Source organism: Lissotriton helveticus, chromosome 5_1, assembly GCF_964261635.1.
Source record: "Lissotriton helveticus chromosome 5_1, aLisHel1.1, whole genome shotgun sequence".
NCBI classification, from domain to species: Eukaryota; Metazoa; Chordata; class Amphibia; order Caudata; family Salamandridae; genus Lissotriton; species Lissotriton helveticus.
The window spans coordinates 1,484,467,960-1,484,492,253 of record NC_136065.1 but is presented as its reverse complement, the minus strand read 5'-3'; the positions used below and the strand labels follow the sequence as shown (position 1 = coordinate 1,484,492,253).

Sequence of the window (24,294 nt, the reverse complement as noted above, 5' to 3'; positions counted from 1 at the left end):
TCAAACTACCACCGTTCCTCTCAGAACCTATAGAGATCATTAGCGGAGTGCCAGAGGGCTCCCCCCTGAGCTCCACCCTCTTCAATGTCTACATTGTCCTCCCACACCCACAGATCACCCACGAAACCTAGGCATTATACTGACCTCCCACCAGATCAATGTTGTCTCCTCATCATGCTTCCACATGCTTCATCTGCTTAAAAAAAAACTTCAGATGGATTCCCACCAAATCCAGAAAGATCGTCACCCACTCACTCATCAGAAGCAGACTTGACTACGGGAATGCACTCTACACCAGTGTCACCCAGACACTCTTCAGGAAACTACAGAACATTCAAAACGCGACAGTCAGGCTGGTCCTCAGCATCCCCCGCAGCAGCCATATCACCAAACACCTGCGAGATCTCCATGGCTCCCAGTCAACAAAAGAGTCACTTTCAAGCCCCTCACACATGTCTACAAAGCACTCCATAACGCAAGACCAGCATATCTGAACCACTGCCTCTCATTCCACAAACCCACCAGACACTTCAGCTCTGCCCAACTGGCACTGGGCATTGTCGCACGGATCTGCAAGACCAGGACCGGAGGAGGATCCTTCACCTACCTCGCCGCCAAGACCTAAAACACCCTGCCTCTCTACCTCTGGCAAGCCTTGTCACTGACCCAATTCAGGAAGGCTCTCAAGTCTGAACCTCAGCACCCAGCTGGATCAGCAGCCCCAATTCCCCCTCAGTGCCTTGAGTCCTCACAGGTTAGTAGTCGTGCTATACAAACCTTGATTGATTGATTGATTACACTTATTTTTGGTCAGAGAATTAGAGAGAAAAAAGACTGAGATCATGACCCAAGTTTGTGGTGGATACTATGAAGCAAAGAAAAATACATGAACTGAATTCACTCACATATGGTCTAGCAAATAGGATAAATAAGAAACTGCATTGTGTGTGCAAGAAGGCTACAATCCTAGGGGGCGATTTCACTGTTTCTCTTTCTTGTCGAGTTCTGCTGTTCTAATGTGTTGTTAACGTAAAAGATTGTGTAATGTACGAGATGAATATTGTTAACTGTACAGGATGGCTGCAACATGGAAGTATGTCTACCAGAGTGGAGGGACTCAAACACTGGAAGACGTTGAATCCCTTTCTTGAAGCCAGGAGCCCACCACTTGCATTTCAGAAAACAACCCTTCCCATAATATGTGTATGCTGTTCTTGTACACAGTACTTATTTTGTTCAAGCATTCCAAAGTCTAAGGTGGCATTGTAGCTCTTTGTAGAAATCTGTAAATACCTAGATAAATTTTTTTTATAGCATTTAATCTTTGATAGTTCACTCAGGGTCTCTGATAAAACATAGGCAACAGGAGGGTCTAGTCATGGACCATTGGCCAGTCACTATGCCATTGCGCAATTGGCGACGATGAAACGTCGAAGCACATGGATACCAAGGTGAGAGAGAAGATTATGGTCGGTGTGGATAGAGCTGAAGGAACGTGGAGCTCCTACTCTTGGTAAATGAGTAAGATGTGGTCGTTCAACAGAGTGCAAGACATGTATTCATGCTGTTGAGTGCTTTTAGCAGAAGTCTGGCATACCAGGCTGAACTGAAAGAGAAGACAGCCCAGGGAAATGTTTAAATACCTGCCCCTTACTGCTCCTAACAAGTGATTCTAATCCACAACCAGAGAATTTGTTTTCACTCGGCAAATGTTCTTATTTTTAAATAGGATTGAATTATTAATGTTACACCACAATTTATCAAATAAAATACACCTGTCAAACGTCAGTGAACAAAATACAAACAAGGACGCCCGTCCATAAGGAACACACCGCATTTCCAGCTCTCCCACCCTCGTGGCAAAGCACAAATTGTTTACTGGTCAGCACACTGTGGGCCTCGAAACAGTTCTTCTCTTTATGACATGATGGTTCATGAATGCTGATCACAGCCCCACCAGGCCTGGCCAGGGACAATAGATCCTTACTTAAGGACTGTTCTGTAATTGTGGCATTCCATGGACAGATATATCTGCTTTTATGAATCAATACGTTATCATACATACATGTGCCATTATATCTGAAGTTATGCAGATGTGTGGAAGGTTTCAGAGTTTTTTCCACACACATTTCGCAAAGTTCTGTTGCTAACCTCTCTTGTGTTATAAAGTTGTGAAGTTTTACTGAATTCCCACTTTTGCACGAAAATCATGACCTTTTTGACAATTTATGTGGCAAAAGGAACGCAAGAAGAGAAAAGTTCTGCATAGATTTCCCATTGTTCATATAAAAAGTGTGCAAAAGGTAAAATCTACATACATTTTCCATCTAGACTAGGGCTGAGAACTTGTAAATTTATCTTGTTACATAATAAAATCTGTTCACGGACAAAAGAAAACATAAACCAGGATTTTTTTGCAAACCTCGTGCAGTTTGGAATTTCAGAGATTTGGAAGTGCAGAAAACATTGCTGGGATAAATAAAGGTTACACAACCCTAGAACTGACCTGCCAGATATCCAATGTTAAAAACTCACCCACATGCGCTTAGCACAGTTATTACTACGCAAGGCTATGTACGGGAGAGCCAGCAATGACTTGTCCATCCTTCCATAGTGTTAGAAGCAGAAGAAGATGCCATAGAGATTTCATTTTGTACTTACACGACAAAAAATATTTTCTCTTAAGTAGTGCTCCCCCGATTATATATAATATATCACTTCTCTTTATTGCCATTATTAATATCTGTCAGTGATGATAAAGAAAACTCTTTACTTAGATAATGAAACTAGGATGTAACTGAATTAATGTAGTTGATTTAAGCGAAAGACCTTGGATGAAAGCTTTCTAAGCGAAACTGTATCTTGAAGGAATATGAATGCTAACTCAGCTGCCCACATTTTCAGGTTATAACAACCTTGATCAATGCATGTTGATTTGAACTCACTAATATGTATACATCTGTATCATATAGATTCCAACCATCATTTTTCACAACTGACAGTCGACAAGGTTCACAGGCACAAAGTCGTCTCTGTCCACATTTATGATATTAAGAATGCAGATCTAGTAATACCCAGTCCCTCATTTGTCTTTGATTTATTTGGGTTTCAAGATTGATGTTGTTTCCATTTAAGTCGCTCTGTTTCTTCTCAGAAGTTCATTCTTGCTGATAGCATGAGTCAAAGGGCGACAGATTACTTTTGCACTTCAAACTTTAGAAGCCTACAGTTTGCCTGCTAAAAGGGTATTCTATTAGAGTGCAGTAACAACATTTGCATTTGGCTGGCCCGCCATTTTCCATCCCCATTGTTCTTCAAGCATACAAAATGGCTGCTTTTTCGCTCTATTTGTTGTTAGCTTTCCTCTGCTGGCTGCTCCGGGTTGGGTGGATTTTGTATCTCGTCGAGCCGTTTTCCATCATTTTGAATCATCAGAACAATGTGCTTGAGATCCAGGCTGCGGGTCAGAATCTCAAGAAGCATCTCATCCTTCTGCACACCCCCCATGAACTCCTCCAGAGATAGCTCACCTAAAATACACCAGAGCGAGAGTTGAAAATATGCCTTGGTTAGCCACATCACATCACAACGCCTTGCATCTTTTGGGAACATACAGCAATATTCTAAATAAGTTACAAAATCAGTGATGTAGAATGTATGACCCTCAGAGTGCCCCAAGACCTCTACTCTGCATACTATCTTCTGTGTTGTAGCCTTGCAAATGACCTTTGAATTTTGGAAACTTGGACCACATGCCCCCATCCTCACATCCCCATCTTATCACGAAATCAAAGGTTTAAAGTGTCCAAGAAAAAAGAGCAAGTGGTAATCAGAAATCCATTAAAACCCCTTCAATGCTTATGACATGCTCAGCTCGTCATGAGGCACAGTGGAGCTGTGCTCATGACGAGCTGAGCTCGTCATAAGTGCCGCGGCCCACCCACGTGTGGCTATTTCTCCGCCTGTGCGGGCGTTCTATTGGAGTAGGCCGAGTCATGACGAGTCCAGCTCGTCATGAGCACAGCTCCACTGTGCAGATGACTAGCTGGACTCGTCATGAGTACCGCGGCGCCGCACACAGCCCCTCCCCCCGCACCGCGGGGGAATTAGCCCCACGTGGAAGGGGTTAACATCAGAAGGGGTATCATGAAATGCCATATTAACAGAAGAAATGGTTGTGTTTCATCACTGCCCCACTTAGGGATGTCTAAGTGTGTTGGATGCAGACTTGAGAACAAAGCTATGTAACCCTGTAACATTTTGGGTAGGCCTTAGTTGATATATTTATACTATGGCTAGACTTGTTTATATGTTCTTTTCATATCCCAACTACTACAGTAATCAAAAAGCTAGAACACATACCCAAGTGGGATGTAAAGCTATAGATATATTGAGCTTTCTAAGAATATACATTAAAAGTCAAACACCCATAAGTAGGCAGGGCCGGACTGGTTTACAGGGCAGTCAGGCAGTGCCCTAAGGGCTGGTCTGAAAGGTCAGTGTGGGGGGAATTTTTTTCAAGAGGTTTGTGTGCTGCTCTATGGTATGTGGGCCTATTTTCACTGTTGATTTCCCTGAAATTATCACAAAAATTGTCTGTAGCAAACACAAATCCATGCAGTATCCAAAACCATGAAAAACACCTATATGTGTCTTTACAAGTTAAAAACTGCCCTATTTGCAAATGTGGGACACTTTTCTAGCTATCAGATTAGGTATTAAGAGTCACTTTTATTTTGGTTCCCGGGCCTATTTTCTGTCCCCGTCTTACCCTGTAATTAAGGCACAATTAAAAAGTAACGGAACCAGAACACTTCCGGATCTGGTCACATCCTCTCTCCTGAGACAGTGACCATCAGAGAGCAGCGCTTGATCGGCTTTAACTTCTCCAACATTTGGGTCAGGGACACAGAATGATCTCTTACCAGAACAAAACATCTCAAAAGAGATCAATTAACTTAATGTGGCACCAAAGCTTCTTAAGGTCTTTGGGTTTAATCTCCGGATGAAGGCTCGGTACAGATGCCAAGAAAACAACTTTGGTCCATTTATTTTAACATTTTGCTACACTTGTTTACGAAGATGTTATTGGACCACAGGATTTGGCCACGACTCTGAGCAGTTTGGATTGAGGGAGGTATTTCTCACACCTGGTAAATGCCGATACCCTGGAGTGAGGTAATTACTGGGTGCTATGAAATACCCCAAATCCAAGTTGTGGCCCTGAGAATGAGATATAAATTGCAGCGCCTGGATACCCCTCGGGGTGATTAGCGTGCTCTACAAATACTGATTGATTGGGTATTTAACCTCATCATAATATGCCTTTTTATTAAGCCTTTTCCACTTATAAATGTTGCCAAGTTTCTCCTGGCAAAATCATTCAACAGAAAGCAACAGTACCACAACAATCACTGCCAGTGGCGTAGCTTGGTCAGTAAGACTGGGAGGGGGCTGGTCATCGGAGAGGGGGGAGTTTCAGATTTTCTGAACAATCACACTTGCATATCAAGGCAAATTACATACACGTTAAGAAGCAGGGCATGTGAAAGCTACAGGGGCATTGGAAAGAGAAAGCAGTGGGGATTGTTAAAGGTACTTCAAAACAATACTTTGTAAAATAACCAATATTTTTTAAGAACTTCAAAATAGAGAGGAGAGTGTATGTGTGTGGGGGAGTGTATGTATGTTTTTTTTCTATCTGTGCATGTAAAATTTAAGGGTGAAATCCAACAGACACCTCACCATACCTGACTGAAACCACTTACACCTGTCTATTTACTAGAGAATATATTTATTAGGGGGTGTAACACCCCAAACACCCTACAGAGCTACTACAAACTTGGAATTTATCTCTTATCTCATGATTACGGTCTTTATTTGTATAATTATGGTTTACTGATTGCACATCAAATTCGGGGCACGGATGTCTTAAAAATCTTGGCAATGCAAGAACTGAGGAAGACTGCAGTCAATAAACCGTATTCCTCAGCCAATGGGCGAAGCAATCTTCATTCTAATCTATAAGAGGGCAAAGGTTTTAAGCAACCTGCTCGGATTCTAGTCACTTCTTGTGGTATATCTTCCTTTAAAAACACAGGGTTAAAGGTACCAAGCCATGTTAAAAAAACAGAATTTGCAAAATGGACAGACTGATGGGCAAACAGGGCTTCATTTTGCGATCTGACAATAAAGTTGCAAATCTCAAATTGAATGTTCCCAGTAAGCTGAAAAATGTCCTACTCATTAATATTAATGAGGAGAGGGGTATTTTGGGACTGGTTCTGAATGCGGGAAGGGGACTTGCATGGGAAGGCAAACCTCTGTTTCTGCGTTTCCAATCCCTGGACACCAACATTTGTTTAAATTAGCCTGTGTTCCTTAAATGGACAAGGGTTACTTTCAAAACAGTGTTGACCTTCAGGGAAAACATCGGTTTGGTGGGGTTGGTGAGGCATGAAGTAATCTCCTTTGCAAATAAGATACGATCCAATTTGAGTATCAGTAGCTAATCAATGGTTTGCGACCACACTCGATTTCACAAACCACGGATACATTGCCTTCTTACTAAACAAGCCTTAGCAAAGCCAAGGGGCCTCGCTTTTTTGAGAGTTAGAGCTATTGGCGTTGTAAATGACAACGTCTTTTACCCATGTGATAGAAAATGGAGAGGTGCACCAGCACAAGTCCAATAAAGAGTCCAATTTGTAAAGTCAAACCCCAAGTGTTTATTGTTTCTTGTTAAATCCAAATATATAACTGGATCCACCAATGCATTTCGTTCCAAACTAATTTGAATTTTCATCAGGGCTTAATAGTGTAGAATACTAATGTATCAAGATATATATAAAATGAGCATACATAGTTCCATGAAATGTCAAACAGTCTGTCAAGAAACCAGTAAAAGCTGTTTCATAAATCTCCACGGTCATGCGGTCATAGCTTGGATGTATGTGATGTGTTGTGTAATTGTGTTGTTGAGTTGATATATGTTGTTTGGTGTCAAATTACGTGGTGTGGAATGGAAATGAGTGGAGTTGAAATGTGTAGCGTGGAACTGTGGTGTTAAGTGAAATTATGCTGATTGGAATTATGTGGTATGGTGTGAAGTGTATTTATGTGGATTGTTGCTATGTGACAGAGTGGTTTATGTGGCATGTATTTATATGGTAGTGAGTAGAGTATAATATGTCGAGTTGATTTATGTTCCATTGAGAGGTTTTATGTGGAGTATAATTATGTTGGGGGGTGTTGAATTGTGGCACTGAGTTGTGTGGTGTGGAATTGTTTGGTATTCTGTTTTACTATAAACATCCAGGTATGTTACACAGAACTGGATGCCCTGGCTCAACCTAATGAAAAATAAATAATAAGCAATCTCCAAGAATTAAAAAAATAAAATAACCAGATGGGGCGGGCCACTGACTCTACCTGCCTGAGATGGGGGAGGGGGAGGGAAACTTTCACCATACCATCTGGGACTGTCGTGTTATCCAGGGCGACTGGACAGACATACTAAGGGAACTAAGCGACATATTGGAAACAACCCTTCTGATGGAGCCTAGATTAGTTCTATTGGACATAGCTAACGAGGTAGACCTGAATCGCCCACTTTTGATTTTCCTCTCGCTGGCTTTAGTGGTGGCCAAGAGGGATGTGGCTCGAGCATGGGGCGTGCCTGCACCCGCACGATTAGAGGAGTGGAGAAGAGGTATGGACATATACATGGCAGCTGAGAGGGTCACATAGAAAGCCAGAGGCTGCCCCAAGAAGTTCAATAGAGTGTGGGGGAAATGGAGAAGATACCATGGCCTAGACGGGGGACTATGAAAGAGAAAGGGTGGATCTACATGCTGTCCAGTTGCACGGGGGGGAATTTATGGGCATCTAAGTGCTATGCAGACTTAGTTGGCACGGTGCTGTTTCCACGAGTTTTGTTTTGCTATGACACATCCGGGAGAAGGTGGGCGGAGGGTGGTGGGGGGATAGGGTATGGTGGAAGGCCTTATGTGACATGCTTGATATGTTTTTTTTTAAGTGTTTTATTGGGTTTTAAGGCACATAATCATTGCAGTCGAAAAATCTCCCCCCCCCCGAGTGAACATACACAGTGCAATCGCAGGAATTACAGACATAAACCCCCATGCTTGATGTTTTATATGTGTTAAAAATGCAAATAAAAATAAATTAAAAAAACAAAAATAAACTAAATAAATAAACTAAACTAAAGATCTGGCTGAGTGGGTGGGACGAGGTGCCCAATGGAGAGCAGACAACTGGCAATACTGTCAGCAACGGACACTCATGAGGATCGAATGACGTTTGACTGCTTCTTCCTCCATAACTCCTGCATATATTTTTAGGCACTCATCCTGGATTATTCTGTTGAAAATACACAGTTAAACTATGAAAGCCTGAGGACAACAATTTTAGCCATTCAAAAAACTGCCATTATTTATGAAAGGAAGAACTAATAGTAGTTGCCTAATCAGTTAATTAACTTCCAAATTAGCACTAGCAACATGTAACAGTGTTCAGGTCCTGTATTTATTACATATAAGTATAATACAAAATCACAGTGAGCCAAAGGATGCTGCATGAATGTGTTGCTCTTGTGGCTGGGCACCATTAGATATACTGCCCAACACCTATATGATTCTATATGAAGGGTGCGTTTATCTACTCAAGCCCAGGTACAGCTCGTGCACCGCTTTAAGTACTTAAATGCACTTGCAGAAACAATTAAAAGAGGCAAAAACAACTGCAATGTATGGGACGCTTTACATGGAACTTATTTACTATACATTCAATGCGATGCAGCGCAGGAATGCACCTGCTAAATGTTCATTCTACACACACATAGTACATTTAGTATAACAAATGTAATTAGCCCCTATTTCCATTACGGATGCTTCTGGAAAGCATGGGAGGGTGACACAAGAATTTGATTTTATGTACTATTAGGGCACAAAAGCTGCGCTGCAGTGACACGGCACATTGTACATTAACACTTCCACACAGTACGCTAGTTTACCACTGCATGCTAGCATCTATCATGAACGCCAAACTATGAATTTAACCAGTTATGGCACACCTAATGAGTGCTAAGGCAAGAAGGGCAGGTAATCAGAAAGGTATAGGATCTATTGCAGAACAGCTGCTTAGATCCACTGGGGGGCATATTTACTAGAAAATGACACAGTGCGGTGCACCAATCCCTCTTGCTGCACGAGCTGAGTCATTAGGAAAGTGCAGGGATGCATCTATTTATGGCGATACAACACATCCCTTTGCTTTCCTCTCTGCTATGCACAATGGGCTGCCTAGCGCCAATGCAGGCACCCTTGCACCTTGGTTGAAGTGTGCCTGCATTGCAGGGATGATTGTTTTTGTGCAGGAAAGGACACCTTCTTGCACGAAAACAATAATTGATGGAGTTTTCCCCCTCTATGAGCACTGCAAAATAAAGCACACATAGAAAGAGCAAAACAAAATGAGGAGAAAGAAAGGTATTTTTCCTCGTTGCGTAACTTTAATGCCTTAATAACTTTAAGGCGTTAGAATCTGACACATTCCCAGGTTTACGAAACCTTGTAAATCTGGGAATGCTTCAGATTCCATTGCTGTTACATGGGAACACCGACAGCAATACCCATAGAACCCCCTTTCATGCAGAATAATGTGTTAAAGAGGGCCATATTTTCAAGAGCATGAAAAGCCACGAAGGGTGACTTTACATGGCCGTGTAAATATGGGCTGGCACGCTGTGCCTTGAGAGTAACACAAAAGTGATGCTTTGGCAGCGCAAAGTGCTGCAGGGGCATTGTAAATATGCCCCTAGGTTGTGTGTGATCGTTGATATATTTAACCAGTCTTAAATGTATACTGGGACACAGTGCATGCTGGACTTGTTAGACTTTGGATTCTATTTGGCAGCAGCATCGACTCCTCCGCTATGGTGGCGGAACGCCGTCCCACCTGCCAGCAGCCACAAAATGAAAAATAAAACAATAATAAACTTTTGTTTATTATCGTTTTCTTTTTATCTTGGAGCCAAGGCTTGGTGCGCAGCCAGGGTGGTGACAAGCTAGAGGGGTAGTGATAAGCACTGCCTTCACTGCGCATGGGGGTTTGGCCGGCCATCTCAGTCTGGCCAAACCCACATGCGCAGTTAAGCTCTCTCCAATCGCAGCTGCACGGCTGGTTTTTTAGAGAGCAGGCACAGGCTCCCAGTCTGTGAGGGAGTGCAAATCTATGGTGCTCAGGCCAATCCTGATGCTGCTTTCAGCATGAATGTAGCGTCAGGATTGGCCGCAGTGCACACTTGGCGCCTGTGCCTGGAGAAGCGAGCCGCACGATGCGGCAAGCAGGTAAGTGTTTTTCTTTTTATTTGTCTCCCCCGTCCCCATTCCCCACCTTCCCCTATCCCAGCCACTCTGTTATCTCACTCGACTCTACTGTGTGTCAGTCTTCATGTCATCGGGGAGATGCAATCTGTCTAACTATGTGCCCGCCAAAATGCCTCCAGACGCAATTCCTAATGAGAGATGTTAAGTTAAAGCAAAACTAGTAAGCGTTTCTGGTCCTAAGAACATCCTCTCTAGTCAACTCTCTCTCGATTTTTGTCTGTCATAATTCAGGTTTCTTTTTACTTACACAGTAGCTGTGAATGGATTTGTACTCTGAAAGGCTACTTTTGAGGTGATAACGTTACTTTGTAAGCTCTCTCAATATCATCATGTGAGTACCGTGCCACATAGTGGCGAGGCAGGACAGAGCTTCTGTCTGTCATCACAACTCTGGTGCCAGCACTGGGCATGCATGCATGTATCTTGCATGGCTTACCCCACAAGAGCTTAAGTTATGAAGAGCAAGCTGTGGTGGTAGTAACTGGTATGGCTAATGGTGGTGATGGTAATGGTTGGAATTATGGTAGGAGCGGTAATACAGAGGTAGTAGTAGTGGTAATGATGGTAGTAAAGATACTGGCACTGGTGGTAATGGTAGAGAAGCAGAGTGAGAAGGTAGAGATGGAAAACAAACATCAGGAGAGCTGGTGGCCACAAGCAGGAGATAAGTTGCCGGGCCAGGTGCTGTGATATGCACAAGAGTGCTCATTGCTGGAGCATAATGGAAGAGCATCCTGGGAGCTGCCCGGCATGTTGAAAGTGTGTGGAGCGCCCATGAGCAGAAAAGCCATGGTAACAAGGAGGTCGGAGTTGAGCTACAACTGGCATCTTGCGAGTCAGGACGCCCGATGAGTCAAAATGAAAAAACAATTTGGTGGCCATCCTAAGGTCAGGCTTGCACTTGCGTCCTGACAAAAACATTTTTTTAGAAATCTATTTCAGTAAAAACAAACACAAGGGTTGCTTCCTGTATATGATATATGAATGAGATAAAGACATTATTGTGTGAGGACCGAGTTATATAACGTACTTTCCAATACAAGTAATTTATGGGAGACAGAATGATACCCCAACCAGACAATTCCATGAGGTGAAAAAACATTAATTATCTAGGAGACAAAGCCCATTCTATGTATATTTTAAGTAATTGACAACAACACCTTAACAGATAACAGGGCCAGGCCAGGCCTAAAAATGGGATATTTCATGACGAATTCATTAGTTGGTGCCTCTGAAAGACAAGCTAGGCTAACGGTAAGCTGGTCACTGGAGGTGGGCGAGCTGCTGAAAGCTCAAACCAGATGGGAGCCTGAAACCTGTCTCTTTCTCGGGTCGAGGTCCATTTGGAACCTCAAGCTCATAATGAGCCGAGCTTTCACGTGGCTTCTGCCTGCCACCTTCGCTCTACCCTCATGCACAGGGGTAAAAATAAACAATTCATCTTTGAGGCAAAAGGAGAGACCAATAGAGACACATTAATGGCTGATTTGTACTAAGTAAAACCAGAAAACGTGAATTAAATGCGGCTTCTCTCCTTAACCAAATAGTGTGATCTTCGGCAAATATTTTATTTTACGAACCTCTTTTTTCTTCACTACCTATGACGGCACCTTCATATACTTGCATGTTCCGAATTTATGCTGTACAAAAACCTATTGAGTTTAATTTAATAGTCTGTAATGTTACTCTATGTTTAAGAATCTGGGCCACACAAAGAGTTCATGTGACAACTGTCTTGACTTGTAGTTCACTAATGGCACTGTCTTCAGGATAGGGGCAAGGATAGAATGGTTCTTTGTTCTATGTTCATGTTTAAAAACCATCACTTTTAATAATTACTTCTCAGTGCAGTAAAATGTGATGTATTAATGTTGATAAACGCACTTTTTTGAATTTTTAAGAGACATCATCATATTTTACATGATGTTTGTTGTGTGATTTACGTGGCAAACATGTTCAGGGCTCAACTTGTGTGTGGGTTCTAACAGCCAAACCAGACCCTTAGCTCGGATCGCCCTGTTAAATTTGCTTTCTCGCTCACCTCTACTGGGCACACGTGCCGCACATACATGGGTCCAGCAGTCTCGCCTCACATGGCCAGTACTCCTGGGGGTGCTACTTTCTTCCCGGGAAGGTTGTTCCATTTCTTCCTGGGAAGGTTGTTCCACTTCTGCCCCATCTCTGCTCACAGGTCCCCGGCCTGATGCTGTCAGGATGCTTCAATAACATTACATTCCCTGGACCTCATTCTGGCTCGGACGTGAGACAACTTCCCTCTCAGTAGGGCTTCTTTGTACCGGGACAGAACTGCCAGTAGCGGCTGCTTCTGGACAGGGTTGGTGGGGCAGCGGGTGTTAATTAACAACAACAAAAAACACTTACCTTGGAACGTATCCCCTGTGTCCTCTTCCTCCTTCCTTTCTGCAGTCTGGCCGGCAGCTGGAAGCATCAGGCACACAGGCTCCCCAGAGGCAATCACAACGCTGCAATGCCGTGAATTGCCGTGAATTGGCGCTCAGACTGGAACAGGGAGCCTGTTCATGTTCCTCACCAAGCTGTGTGCCAAGGGCCTGTAAATCAAATGCTACTAATGGGCCTTCAGCACTGGTTTTGCCACCCACATGAGTAGCCCTGCAAACATGTTTCATGCCTGCCATTGCAGTGTCTAGGAGTGCAGTTTAAAACTGCTATGACGACCTGACAAGGGCACCCATTTGCTAGGCTCTAACCTTCCCTTTTTATACATGTAAGGCACCCCTATGGCAGGCCCAAGGTACTACCATGGGCAGCGCGCAGGACATGTGCTGGTGTGTTTTACGTGTCCTGATAGTGAAATACAACCAATTTCGTTTTTCACTATTGCAAGACCTGTCTGTCCCATAGGTTATCATTGGTGCTGCCTTATAACATTTTACAAGTGTAATTTTCAATTGGGCTCAGAATTTAAAAATACATCTTTTAGTAAAGATGGTTTTTAAACAAGCCTGGGCATAGTACGCAGAACTTCGGAAAGTTACAAAAATACCCTGCTCAGTTCCGCGAGTGGTGAAGTGCAGTGTGAACAGCAGTTTGTGCTGGTATTCCTGCCGCTCGGGTAGAAATTCTACCCGAGCGCCAGCTCGCGCTCACAAACTTACCGTTTCCGATCGCGAGCAGGGAAAAATCTCCGCTGCAACTCCACAAATGGAGCGAAGTTCACCGTCCAGGCCTATTTTTAAATTGTGTGTTTCAAAATACCACTTTTAGAAAGTGCGCAGTTTCTTGCATTACCATTCAATGTGCCTCTGCCTGCTTATGTAATCAACTTCTAAATCTGACTGAAAAGGCTGTTTGTGAATTCACTCTAGACACTGACATAAAGGGAGCTGAGGTGTGCCCTGCATATTCTGATGGGCCTTCCTGAGTTAGAGTGGTGGGAAAAGTTGTCATTGACACCTGAATAGGGCTATGTTTGCCTTTCACAATGCTGGCTTCAACTCCTGTAGTGTGAGTGGACCAGGGAGGCCAGAATTGGTTCTAGTAAGCAAAAAAAGTCTCTTTGAAACCTGCGCACTTCAAAGGATGAAAGTAGTATAAGTAGAACACTTCTGCCAAGAAGAAGAGCTACCAGAAGGAGTACTGCTGCTTCGCTGGGTGTTGCTTTGCTGGGTTGGCCAGCAGTTGTTACTTCTGTCTATAGGCAGTATATAGGACTGGACTTTTAGTTTGCTGTATCCTGCTTAAGAAGATCCTCTAAGGGCTTGAAGTAGAGCTTGCCTCTTGTTAAGAAGTCTTAGGGACATAAAGACTTCACTTGCAGCTTCCTCGAACTCCTCTGCTGGGAGTTCTGACATGCCAAGTTGTGCCAATTCCAGTTCTGGACAACTGGAGGTGTTTGCTGGGCTGAAAGCCTCAAGAAAAGGATTCCCAATGCCGACTTTGATGCTGCTACCTGCACCAAAGCTGTGGTCACCGCCCGCTGGGTGAGTGCAGCACCGACCACGATGACACCGCAGCCCGATGCCCTCTCAACAACAACTCCGACTTCACTATCGAGGCCGCTGCCTGCACCCGGGCTGAGGGCACTACTCATGAAATGCACAAAGCACAGCCCTAACACAGAGTGACGCCAGTGCCACCCTTGCACCATCACAGAGTTGATAACCGATGTGGGTGACTGCATGACAATGCTCCGTCGTAAGAAACTGATGCATAGCAGCCAACTCCGCGTCACCTCCCCTGCATAGTAAGGAACAAATGCCTACCTTCCCTGCAACAGTAAGGAACTGAAGCCTCACCTCCCCTGAGTAGTAGTAAGGAACCACTCCTCAGTTCCTCTGTAGCAATAAGGAACCAATGCCTCACCTCCCCTGTGGCAGTAAGAAACTGACTCCACCCGTCACCTCCCCCACGCCTAGTGACGCCATTGTTTGTATCATCACAAAATGTACTGTTTGTCTGGGGGTTCTTGTGACTCCGTGGCCTGCTCGTGCACCTGACAGTCGGTGCTGTACTTTAGAGTTGAACCTGTCACAATGTCGAGATATCCCTAGTTGGAGCTATTGCTTTCTGGGAATTCTATTTTTGCAACAACCTTGCTAAAATTATATTTGATATATTTATGTTGGATTTTTGTCATTTTGGTCTTGTTCTGATTAGATAAATATTTGCTATTTTTCTAAACATATGTCTTTTTGTGGTGTTTTCACTGTGTTACTGTATGTGTACATAAATGCTTAACACATTGCCTCTGTAGTTTAGCCTGACTGCTCTGTGTCAAGCTACCAGAGAGTGAGCAGAGACAAACTTTGGTGTGCACTTTACTCATCCTGACTAGAAGGAAGGGTCTCTACTTGTACATGGTGCATACCAAAGCCAACTAGAGACACCCAATTCTAACACTGGTGGCCAGAGGTGAGGATAGATTCTGTATGTGTGACTGACATACTGTAATTGGTGTACACTACTACTGAGTGCAGACCATTACTTGACCACATACTGTTTTTCTTTTTTGCCTCCTGGATCTTTTGTTGATACTTGGAAATATGGTGGATTGCTGCACCTGTGAGGCCTTGACAGAATGGAAATCAACTTCTGGCACCTGTAACTCTATACTATGAGGGAACTAAAAGATTTCTGCAAGGAGAGGGGGCTGGCTGTGAAAAGGTGATCCCCAAAGCAGGATGTGGAGGCAGCACTTTTTTGTCAGGAGGTAACACGCTGGGAAGCAAAGCTATCAGCTGACTCTGAGGCGGAGGACCTATCTGAAAGTGAGGGCAGTGGCCCTGAGAGGGACACAGAGGAAGAGGGATGACTTCCAGCTTGTGAGCGGAGGCTGAGGGTGCTAGACTGGAAGCTCAAGAGGGCTGAGGCCGATAGAGCATTAACCAAAGAAAAGGAAATGTGTGGAGCGCATGAAGTGAGCATTAGAGAGCTGAAGCTGGGAGCCATGAGGGCAGAGTCCAGCTCAGATGGTGGCAGCAAAAGTGGCTCAGTGCCCACAGACTTGGTGCCTGTCTTTAAGGAGGGGGTTGACATACACCAGGGGTATCAGGTGTATGAGATAGCTCCAGTGGCATGCAGGGTCCCCAAGGTGGATTGGGGAACTGACACAGGCAGCCATATTCTTAGTGTTGGGAGGGATGAAGTGAGCATTAGAGAGCTGAAGCTGGGAGCCATGAGGGCAGAGTCCAGCTCAGATGGTGGCAGCAAAAGTGGCCCTGTGCCCACAGACTTGGTGCCTGTCTTTAAGGAGGGGGTTGACATACACCAGGGGTATCAGGTGTATGAGATAGCTCCAGTGGTGTGCCGGGTCCCCAAGGTGGATTGGGGAACTGACACGGGCAGTCATATTCTTAGTGTTGGGAGGGATACTCTACTGGCTCTAGAAAAGAGTGGTAAGGAGAGGTGTTCCCACATAGTAGAAAGCCTGGAAGGGTAGTATGGAGGCGCTCCAGAAGACTCTGGGTTGAGTTGCAGGGGCAGTTTGATACTATCTCACCAGTCTCAGGAGGGTGAAGTGTGGCACTTTTGCAAGGCACTGGATTGTGAGGTGAAAGATAGCATGGTTAACACATGTGTGAGGCTGGATGATCTGATCAGTCCCTGTTTTCCAGAGCTATGTAAACACCCAGTGTAGTGTGAGCTCTCTGACCCCATGGAGCTTGCAATGGATGCTGACCTGAAGGGAGAGATGACTGCTAGCAGTGTCCCTACGATTTTGTCTTCTGGGTGTACTGCTCCAGGTAGGGGGGGGTAGGGGGAGGGAAGCCCTATCCCTGACTCTTTCCAGCCCAAGGGTACAGACCCTGCACTGTGAGACCAGTTGCAGGATAGCACCCCTAAACTGGTGGGAGGGAGAGTGGACATAGGGGGTCGGGTACCTGGGGCTACCGACCCCCATTCTCAGAAGCCACAGAGGTTAGAGAGCCCTGAGAGGCCCTCATCACTGACGGCTGTCAGTGACCGCTGTGGCTTTCTGTCTTGGTGGACAGAGTTGCCCCTCGGGGGTGTTGGACTGAGAATGCATCTAGCTGACTCCTTCTAGCATTATGCAAGTTAAGTTAGCATTTGCGGCACCTTGTAGTATTCAGCCGCCATTTTGTACCATGATCGAAAATAAGCTCCTGTCTCATAATGTTTTCCTCAGCAGAAAAAGCAGCTTTGATTGTTTCTCTTTAGTATTATCCAAGGTTGAGTTCCACTGCCTTCGTGAATAGATCATTCTGTCTCTGCATACCTTTCCTCTTGAGTAAGCCCTGCTCCCACCCTAGAGAGATGAGCATGGGCAAAGTAACCTTGAAACTAAGATATCATGTACCCGTTCTCAAGATGGTAGCTGGCCTTTCTGTACTCCCTTTGTTTGTTAGTGCCTAGGATGGAAAATTCCAGTCTGGGCAGGGTTTTACAGTTGTTGGAAATGTATATTTTGTGTTACGGTGTGGATGGGGTCAGTCCCTCAGCAGCTATCTAAGTAGGCTGGTCAGACGGGACTCCGCTCAAGCGAATACTAATAAAATAACTTGGTTTGTTTTCTCTACTGTCTGACCGACTCTTCAGTTGTATGGAAGGCTGAGAGGTGGTCGCGAGTGACCTGGGTGGCCCTAATCGGGTCACTTCTTTCAGGGGGCAGGAGTGACATCGAGGTGGTGGACTGGGCCACACCACTGTGTTGGCCATGGTGGTATTGTCTGCTTACTGGGATACATATGTGAGCAACGTAAGGTAAGGGGCTGCATGTACGGTATCAAGAGATGAGGAGAAGTTTTCTCCATGGGTTAGCTTAGTGGGCCTTGAGAGTACGGACAGAGGGATCCAACTAGGTTCAGGAAAGCGTGGAATGGGAATGGGCCACTGCTATTGCGGGCCAGAATTCATGTTATATCACCCAAATCAGGCCAGGGTTTAGGCTGGTGTGGGGGGAGGGTTTGGACCTGGCTCTTTCTGCAGGTTTACCCCCAAACATTTTGCCTTTTGCCTCCTATTTCCTGACCTTGTTTCTGTTGGCTTTAGGACTCTGAACACTTTACCACTGCTAATCTGTGCTAATGTGCATATGCTCTCTATGTAAATTGTGATTCTGAATGATTATCCATGATTGGCATATTTGATTTACTGGTAAGCCCCTAGTAAAGTGCACTGTGTGTGCCCAGGGCATGTAAATCAAATGCTACTAGTGGGCCTGCTTTTTAAAGAAACACAGGAACCCTGGAAGTCAAAGGGACCTAAAGTACAAGTAATTTTTACCGAAACGAACGTCCCTCTCAAAAGAGGTTATATCAAGAAATAACACATAGAAAGACAATGATATCTATGTTTAGAATTCCAAAGGGAGATTTGAAATGTATTATTTCATCAGACTTGCAGAACTCAGGCATTACACATCAAGTGGCTGAAGTACAAACAATGCGGTAAGACTAACAATGAGACAACTTATCAGGATCAATACAGAGCGTGGTAACCTACCGAACACATCTCCTCTCAATATGGCGTTCAAATATATCTCTGTTTCTTATTCTATTTTTCCGGTGAGACACATGTCTTCTGCCACCATCGCTCACCCATTCACATATACACGCATACGCTCTCTGCGCTTTCACTCTCTACATTGATGACTGGTCACAGGCCGATACCAGCTCCACAATGTACCGCTCCTGTGGTGAGCACTCGTATTGTCTGATCCTAAGACTGTTTATAAACGGATCAGTGTCCGCCGTGGGACTCTTTTCAGAAAAATATATGTTGGCAACCCTCTTTCATTAGTGCGGGGAAGCCCACCAATCAATGTTATTATGTCAAAATACCAGGTGGTACCTACACACTCTGGTGTTGTCTTATAAAAACATGAGTACAAACACAGAAATAGAAAAATCTATATATAGATTGACAAAGGGTTTCTGTGGTAATTTTTTTCATTTTTTTTCCTTCCAAGAACGGTTTTATATGCAGGTAATATCAAATGACTAACATAAGTGCAGGCGACGCAGTGCTCAAGTGTGACAAACATTTGTCAAAAACTGTACACATAAGAAGCAATATATAAAGGGTCACTGGTTTATGTCTTTGCAAAAATACTACATGTGTGTATCCTATTACAACATGTAAGGCAATTATTGCTCAAGATAACCAGGTGAAAGCTTTTGTCAACATTTCGGCCCCCATCGAATCTCGGGGTCTCCTCAGGACAATAGTCGTTTGACTTATTACCAGGAGCTATCCATCCACTGGTCAGGATATTGTCATGTCTGGGGACTCATCTAAATAACTTAACTCGATCTTTCCAGGGAATATACTTCCGAGGGGTAGGTCCAATATTACTACCATTCCTTAAGTCTGTTTAGGGATAGCATCAATCACTCTGAATAACGTTTAACATATCCTGAGTCCTTGATCCGTGGGAACCGGATGGTGACGTGGGAACCAGATGGCAACTATTCAATTACATGTAACTACCAGAAGCGATGTGAACAACTCCATCTGCGTGCATTGCCGGTCTTGAAATCGATGATCCTAGAACTGGTCACGGGCCGATTCCAGCTTCGTGAAGGAATACTCTTGTGTTTGGCGGGAGGTTGCCTTGCTCTGCATTGATCCCGGTAAGTTGTCTAGTTATTGATCTTGCCATATTTGTTAGGAGACACATATCATGAATTTACGATTACTATTTGGAAATTTGCCATTCTAATGTTTTTTGGGTGTTATTCCCATTTGGGCATCAGGTAACTATTGGCCATGGTTCACTTAATTTCACCTCCCACTGACTCAGTAACTATTCCTTGGGTTTAATATAAAGCCATATTGTAATTGCAGGCAATTTTCCTGTCACTTCATACGCCAGTATCTTTTCACAAATACGTTTTTTTATTCAGGTTAGTGTCTGTCTTTGGGACTTAGAATAAGTGCACTATCTCTACAATTGTTTGTTTAGTTTTTGGCTGACTGTACATACTGTTTATTTTAGATCTGGTTTTCTCCAGATATCCTTTTTAGGCAATCCTTAACATGCCTTAACAATGTCAGTAATTACACTTTTTGCTTCTCTCAGATTCCTAGTTGTCAAAAACCTAACTACTTGACTTTACTCGTGACTATTGCACCATGGCACTATTATGCATGGTCTGATTGAATTTTTTCTCACTTAAACCTTCAGTGTTTGTTTATGATTCACTACGTTTTACCTATGACAATCCTTCTTCCTGACACCTGTGTATCTCCCTTTTTTTCCCTTCCCTGCCCTTCTCCATCTTCTTTTCTCTTTTATCAACAGGCATTCTTTCAGGTTTAACTTGTATCCTGAAGATGATCCCCCTACCCTCTTAGAGATCGAAACATCGTCGACTTGAGTACCTTGACTTTATTTATACACTACTTATTTAAGTGAACAAGGGTACCTTGTACATCGTGGCTCATTCATTTTTGTACTTCAGCCACATGTTGTGTAATGCCTGAGTTCTGGAAGTTTCATGACTTCGTTTTTCTGCTACATACTGTCCCCCTTTTATGATTTTCATATATTGTTTGATGAAATAATAAATTACAAATCTCCATTTGGAATTTAAAACATAGATATAATTATATTTTTGTGTGTTATTGCTTGATAGAACCTCTTTTGAGAGGGACCTTTGTTACAGTAAAAATTACTAGTGGGCCTGGTTGTGCCACCCACATGAGTAGCCCTGTAACTGTGTCCCAAGTCTGCCATTGCAGTGTCTGTGAGTGCAGTTTTAAACTGCCATGTCGACCTGGTAAGTGCATCGACTTGTCAAACACAAAGAAATGATGATGGAGCCCTGAAATTTTTCAGACACTCACCCCCAGTCACACATCTGGGTTGAATCCATCATCGTTCTTTAGCTCTCTTCACCACCCCAGTTCAGACCCAGTCATCGGCAAATCAACCTTGACTCTGTTTCTCATGGGAACAGTCCAGCCGAAACTTCCAAGCCAGGTTTTCTCGGGACCCATGCACATGAGGGAATCTCTTGGCCTTTGCATCCGTGCCATATTACAGATTCAGGCGCAGAGGTAAAGAAGCCGCGATGAGGTGCACTGACAGTGCACCACCTAAAAGGAGATGCACTGACAGTACGCCCCTTGATAGCAGCCCTCAGGAGGGGGAAAAGTGGGTCCCATGGACCCCCCAGACATCCCCATGCAGGCAGGTTCAGTCACTCAGTGCCCCCGCCTGCAAGGGGATCTTTATTCCCGCTTAAAAGTGGAGGTGGGTGCCTCCTGCACTGTGAAACATGGAGCGGCTTCAAAGCAGCCGTGCCGTTTTTCACATGAATACGTTACCACCAGGGTGGCACGAGTTCGTGGCTGCCCTGGGGGCAGGGTATTCATCCTAATACAGCACATTTTCCGTGTTTGTGCTGGGCGTACCTTTTAAAAGGTGCACCCATAACAAAGAAGGAAAATGCGCAGTCTGAATGATAGGGCCCCTGGGCCATCCTTCCTTTACCATAATTGGTGAATTGTTTATCAAATGTAAATAAATATTTAATGCTAACAATAAGTATTTGAAATGTGTCATGTGAGAACAGATTAGTATTTGGCCTGCGAGATCATGCTATATGAGTGAAGAGCGTGCTTCTAAATATCTGTGAAGATCTGGGGGCTGTAGCAAACCCACTACGAACACAAGAAAATGAGGGGTGACTAGAACCAGCTCTTCTATTTGGTTAATGTACTCTAGTAGTGTGACTGGCCAGGTATTATACCTGATGTCTCCCCTTAATTCATGAGCTTCTCAGTATGGTCACATACATTTTCTTGTTTTTTTGTCTCTTCATTATTTGCTCATTGGAGATTGAGTTTTTATGGTCTGTGTGTATTAAACAATCAATACAAATATTTTAAAAACAATAGGTATTTTATTCGTTATACATAATAAGAGCTCTAAATATTGCTGAGTTTGGTTAAAAAATTATCTACAGATTCTGATGCAAATGTTATCGCTATTAAGTATGCAAAAGCACTTGGAAAAACTTACACGGCGATCCTTGGCCGCGTAATAGCACCCTTATTTATTGGTGGCAGGAGGGATGGTGTTTGGGGCGGGAGGCAACGTGTTGTGAGGGAGAGGCAAAATAGATGCCGTCTGGGGTCAACAGGCACAACGGAGTGCATGGGGAAAAGAAAGCAATGTGACCCAGCCAGCAGTGTCTGTGTCATAGCATTTTTTAACGGTGGTTGGGTGATTAATATAGACAAAGTAGAGAGGGCGAGTATGGGCAGGGCTGGGCAACACGAACATTGGGCGGAGGAAAAGATGAATAGAGAATGAGGGAAGGAGGGTGAATGGGTGGGTATTAGCAGGGCAACATGGACAATGGTGGAAGGGGGGCAGTGTGGAAGAGAGGTAGGGCAACGCGGATAGCAGGAGAAGAGAGAGAGCGAAGGAGCAAGTAGGGGCAAGATAAAAATGAATAATACAAGCAAGGAAGGAAAGAGGGAGGGAAGGAAGGAGGGCAGGTGTGGGCAAGCTAAGAAGGACAATGAATGAAGGGGTGGAGGGAAGGAGGGTCGAGGCAAACCAATACAGACAACAAATATAAGGAGGGAAGGGAAAAGGGTGGGTTGCTGGGTGAAAACCAACACAGACAACAGAATGATAGATGGTGGGGGCAATCTAGCATTGACAAAAAAGAAGGGAGGATAGGTGAGGCAGACAACAGAGGTAGGGAGGATGGGTGAAGGCAAGCATCAGGGACAACAGAAGGAATGAGAGCTAGTGGGGGCAAGCACAAGGAAAGGGGAGGAACATGAAATGGGGAGACGTACAAGAGGGAGACAGCTGAAAAAGACACACTCTGGTATAGTGTGTAAACCCAATGAAAAAAGTAGCACCTAAAAATATGAGCAATGAAAAGACACAAGTAATGCACCCATGTTCCAGGGATGGGACAAACACACAAAGAGGGAGGAAGCCTAGAACAGCAGATCAATAAGAAACAAGCAAATTAGAGTGACAAATAACCCAATAAATGGTAGGTGTTGGGCGGTTTGTAAGCCCACTGACAGAAAACAAAAGGTCTCGAAGAAAGAGTGTATGCGCTGTATAGGCGAGCTTTAAAAAAAGTAGCTCCCTGTTGTGTGTCATTGAAGAAAACAAATCATCCAACCTAAAATAATATTCCAAAAGGAAGAAAAGGCATCAAATAAGAAGCACATGAGGCGTGGTTTGACAAACCAAAATGGCAGTCACACTCTGAGAGCGCTCCAGACCCCACTAAGATCCGAAGCCATCCTCCTCCTCCAGAACTCAACAATCTGCCGAGAAGCCGTGGGTGCTGAGAAGCCCACATATGTGGCATTCCTTATTTATGAAAACTGCCCAAATTGATGGTGGGGGGCCACCAGAGATCGATGGTGAGGCGGCGAGGCCCGGCAACATGGCGCCCGCTTAACCGCTGCTGACCAGGACGGTTCCTAGGCCCACGCAGCTGCCCCGTGAGACCAGAGCCCTGACCTGGTGCCTGGTGTTGGGACCTGGGCAAAGAAAGACTGACCTGAGGCTCCAGCGGCAGTCCGGTGCCTGGCATTGAGACCTGGGCGAAGAAACACTGATATGGGTCTCCAGCGGCGGTCTGCTGACCTGAAGGAATCAAGACAGCCACCACAGATGCACAAGGTGAGCGGGGGTGCTTGTCGCGGCGGGGGAGGCACCACACTGGTTCCCGTGGTGATTTGGGGAGGTCCTCAGCCCGCGATCGGCGGGATGCCCTGTAAGGTCCTGGTGGCAGCAACGAGCCAGGGGGGAAATCCTGGGCCCACTCCTTGTGGCCCCCGAGATGACCTGCTGCTGTGGAGCCCCAGGGGGAGAGCTGCTAAGCAATACGGAGCAGACACGGCTCCTGCCGCAAATACTGAGAAAATCAGAGGGGGCCTTAGTTGGAAGTCGACCCGGTGTGCTGCAACCTGGGCAGACCCAAACCTGGGAGGGCGCCGCACCTGGCCAAGTGTAAAGGGTTGTCGAATGTCTCCTGCGGAGCGGTGGAGGCCCAGCAAAATGGTACCTAACTAAGCTGAAGGAGCACGGGCTGTGGTAAAGGGGCTGCCCTGGAGGGCCTGCATTGGGGCACTGCGCTGAATTTGACCCGCGGTCGGCAGGGACGCGGGGTGGGCCTGCCCCGTTGCCCCAAGGGCCATGAAGACGACCCTGAGGCCAGGAGAATGATTTAAAATGGCACCACTGTGAACATTCCAGTGAGGGCAAGGGGGTGGGGAGAGATGCCGGCTGTGGCCACAGCGCTGCTTCCTGGGCTGGTTCGGGCCCCCCCTGGGTCTACCACCGCGGCTGCCCTGGGCTTTTGACCTGCGATTGGTGGGATCCTCCTCCTCCTGCTCCATCTTTCTTCTGAGGGAATTGTGAAAGGGCGCTGGACTTGCCCCCATCCCCGGCGAT

The 24,294-nt window shown here is 45.0% G+C and overlaps 1 protein-coding gene across 1 annotated transcript in view; it reads right to left on the bottom strand.

The window, feature by feature from the left end:
• Positions 1-353: 353 nt before the first annotated feature.
• Positions 354-24,294, bottom strand: part of GUCA1A (guanylate cyclase activator 1A) — a 104,768-nt gene continuing 80,827 nt past the window's right edge. The window contains exon 4 of the mRNA XM_078641276.1: positions 354-3,530. Within this exon, the coding sequence (XP_078497402.1) occupies positions 3,355-3,530 (176 nt within the window). The 3' untranslated portion in view covers positions 354-3,354. The remainder of the gene's footprint in view (positions 3,531-24,294) is intronic.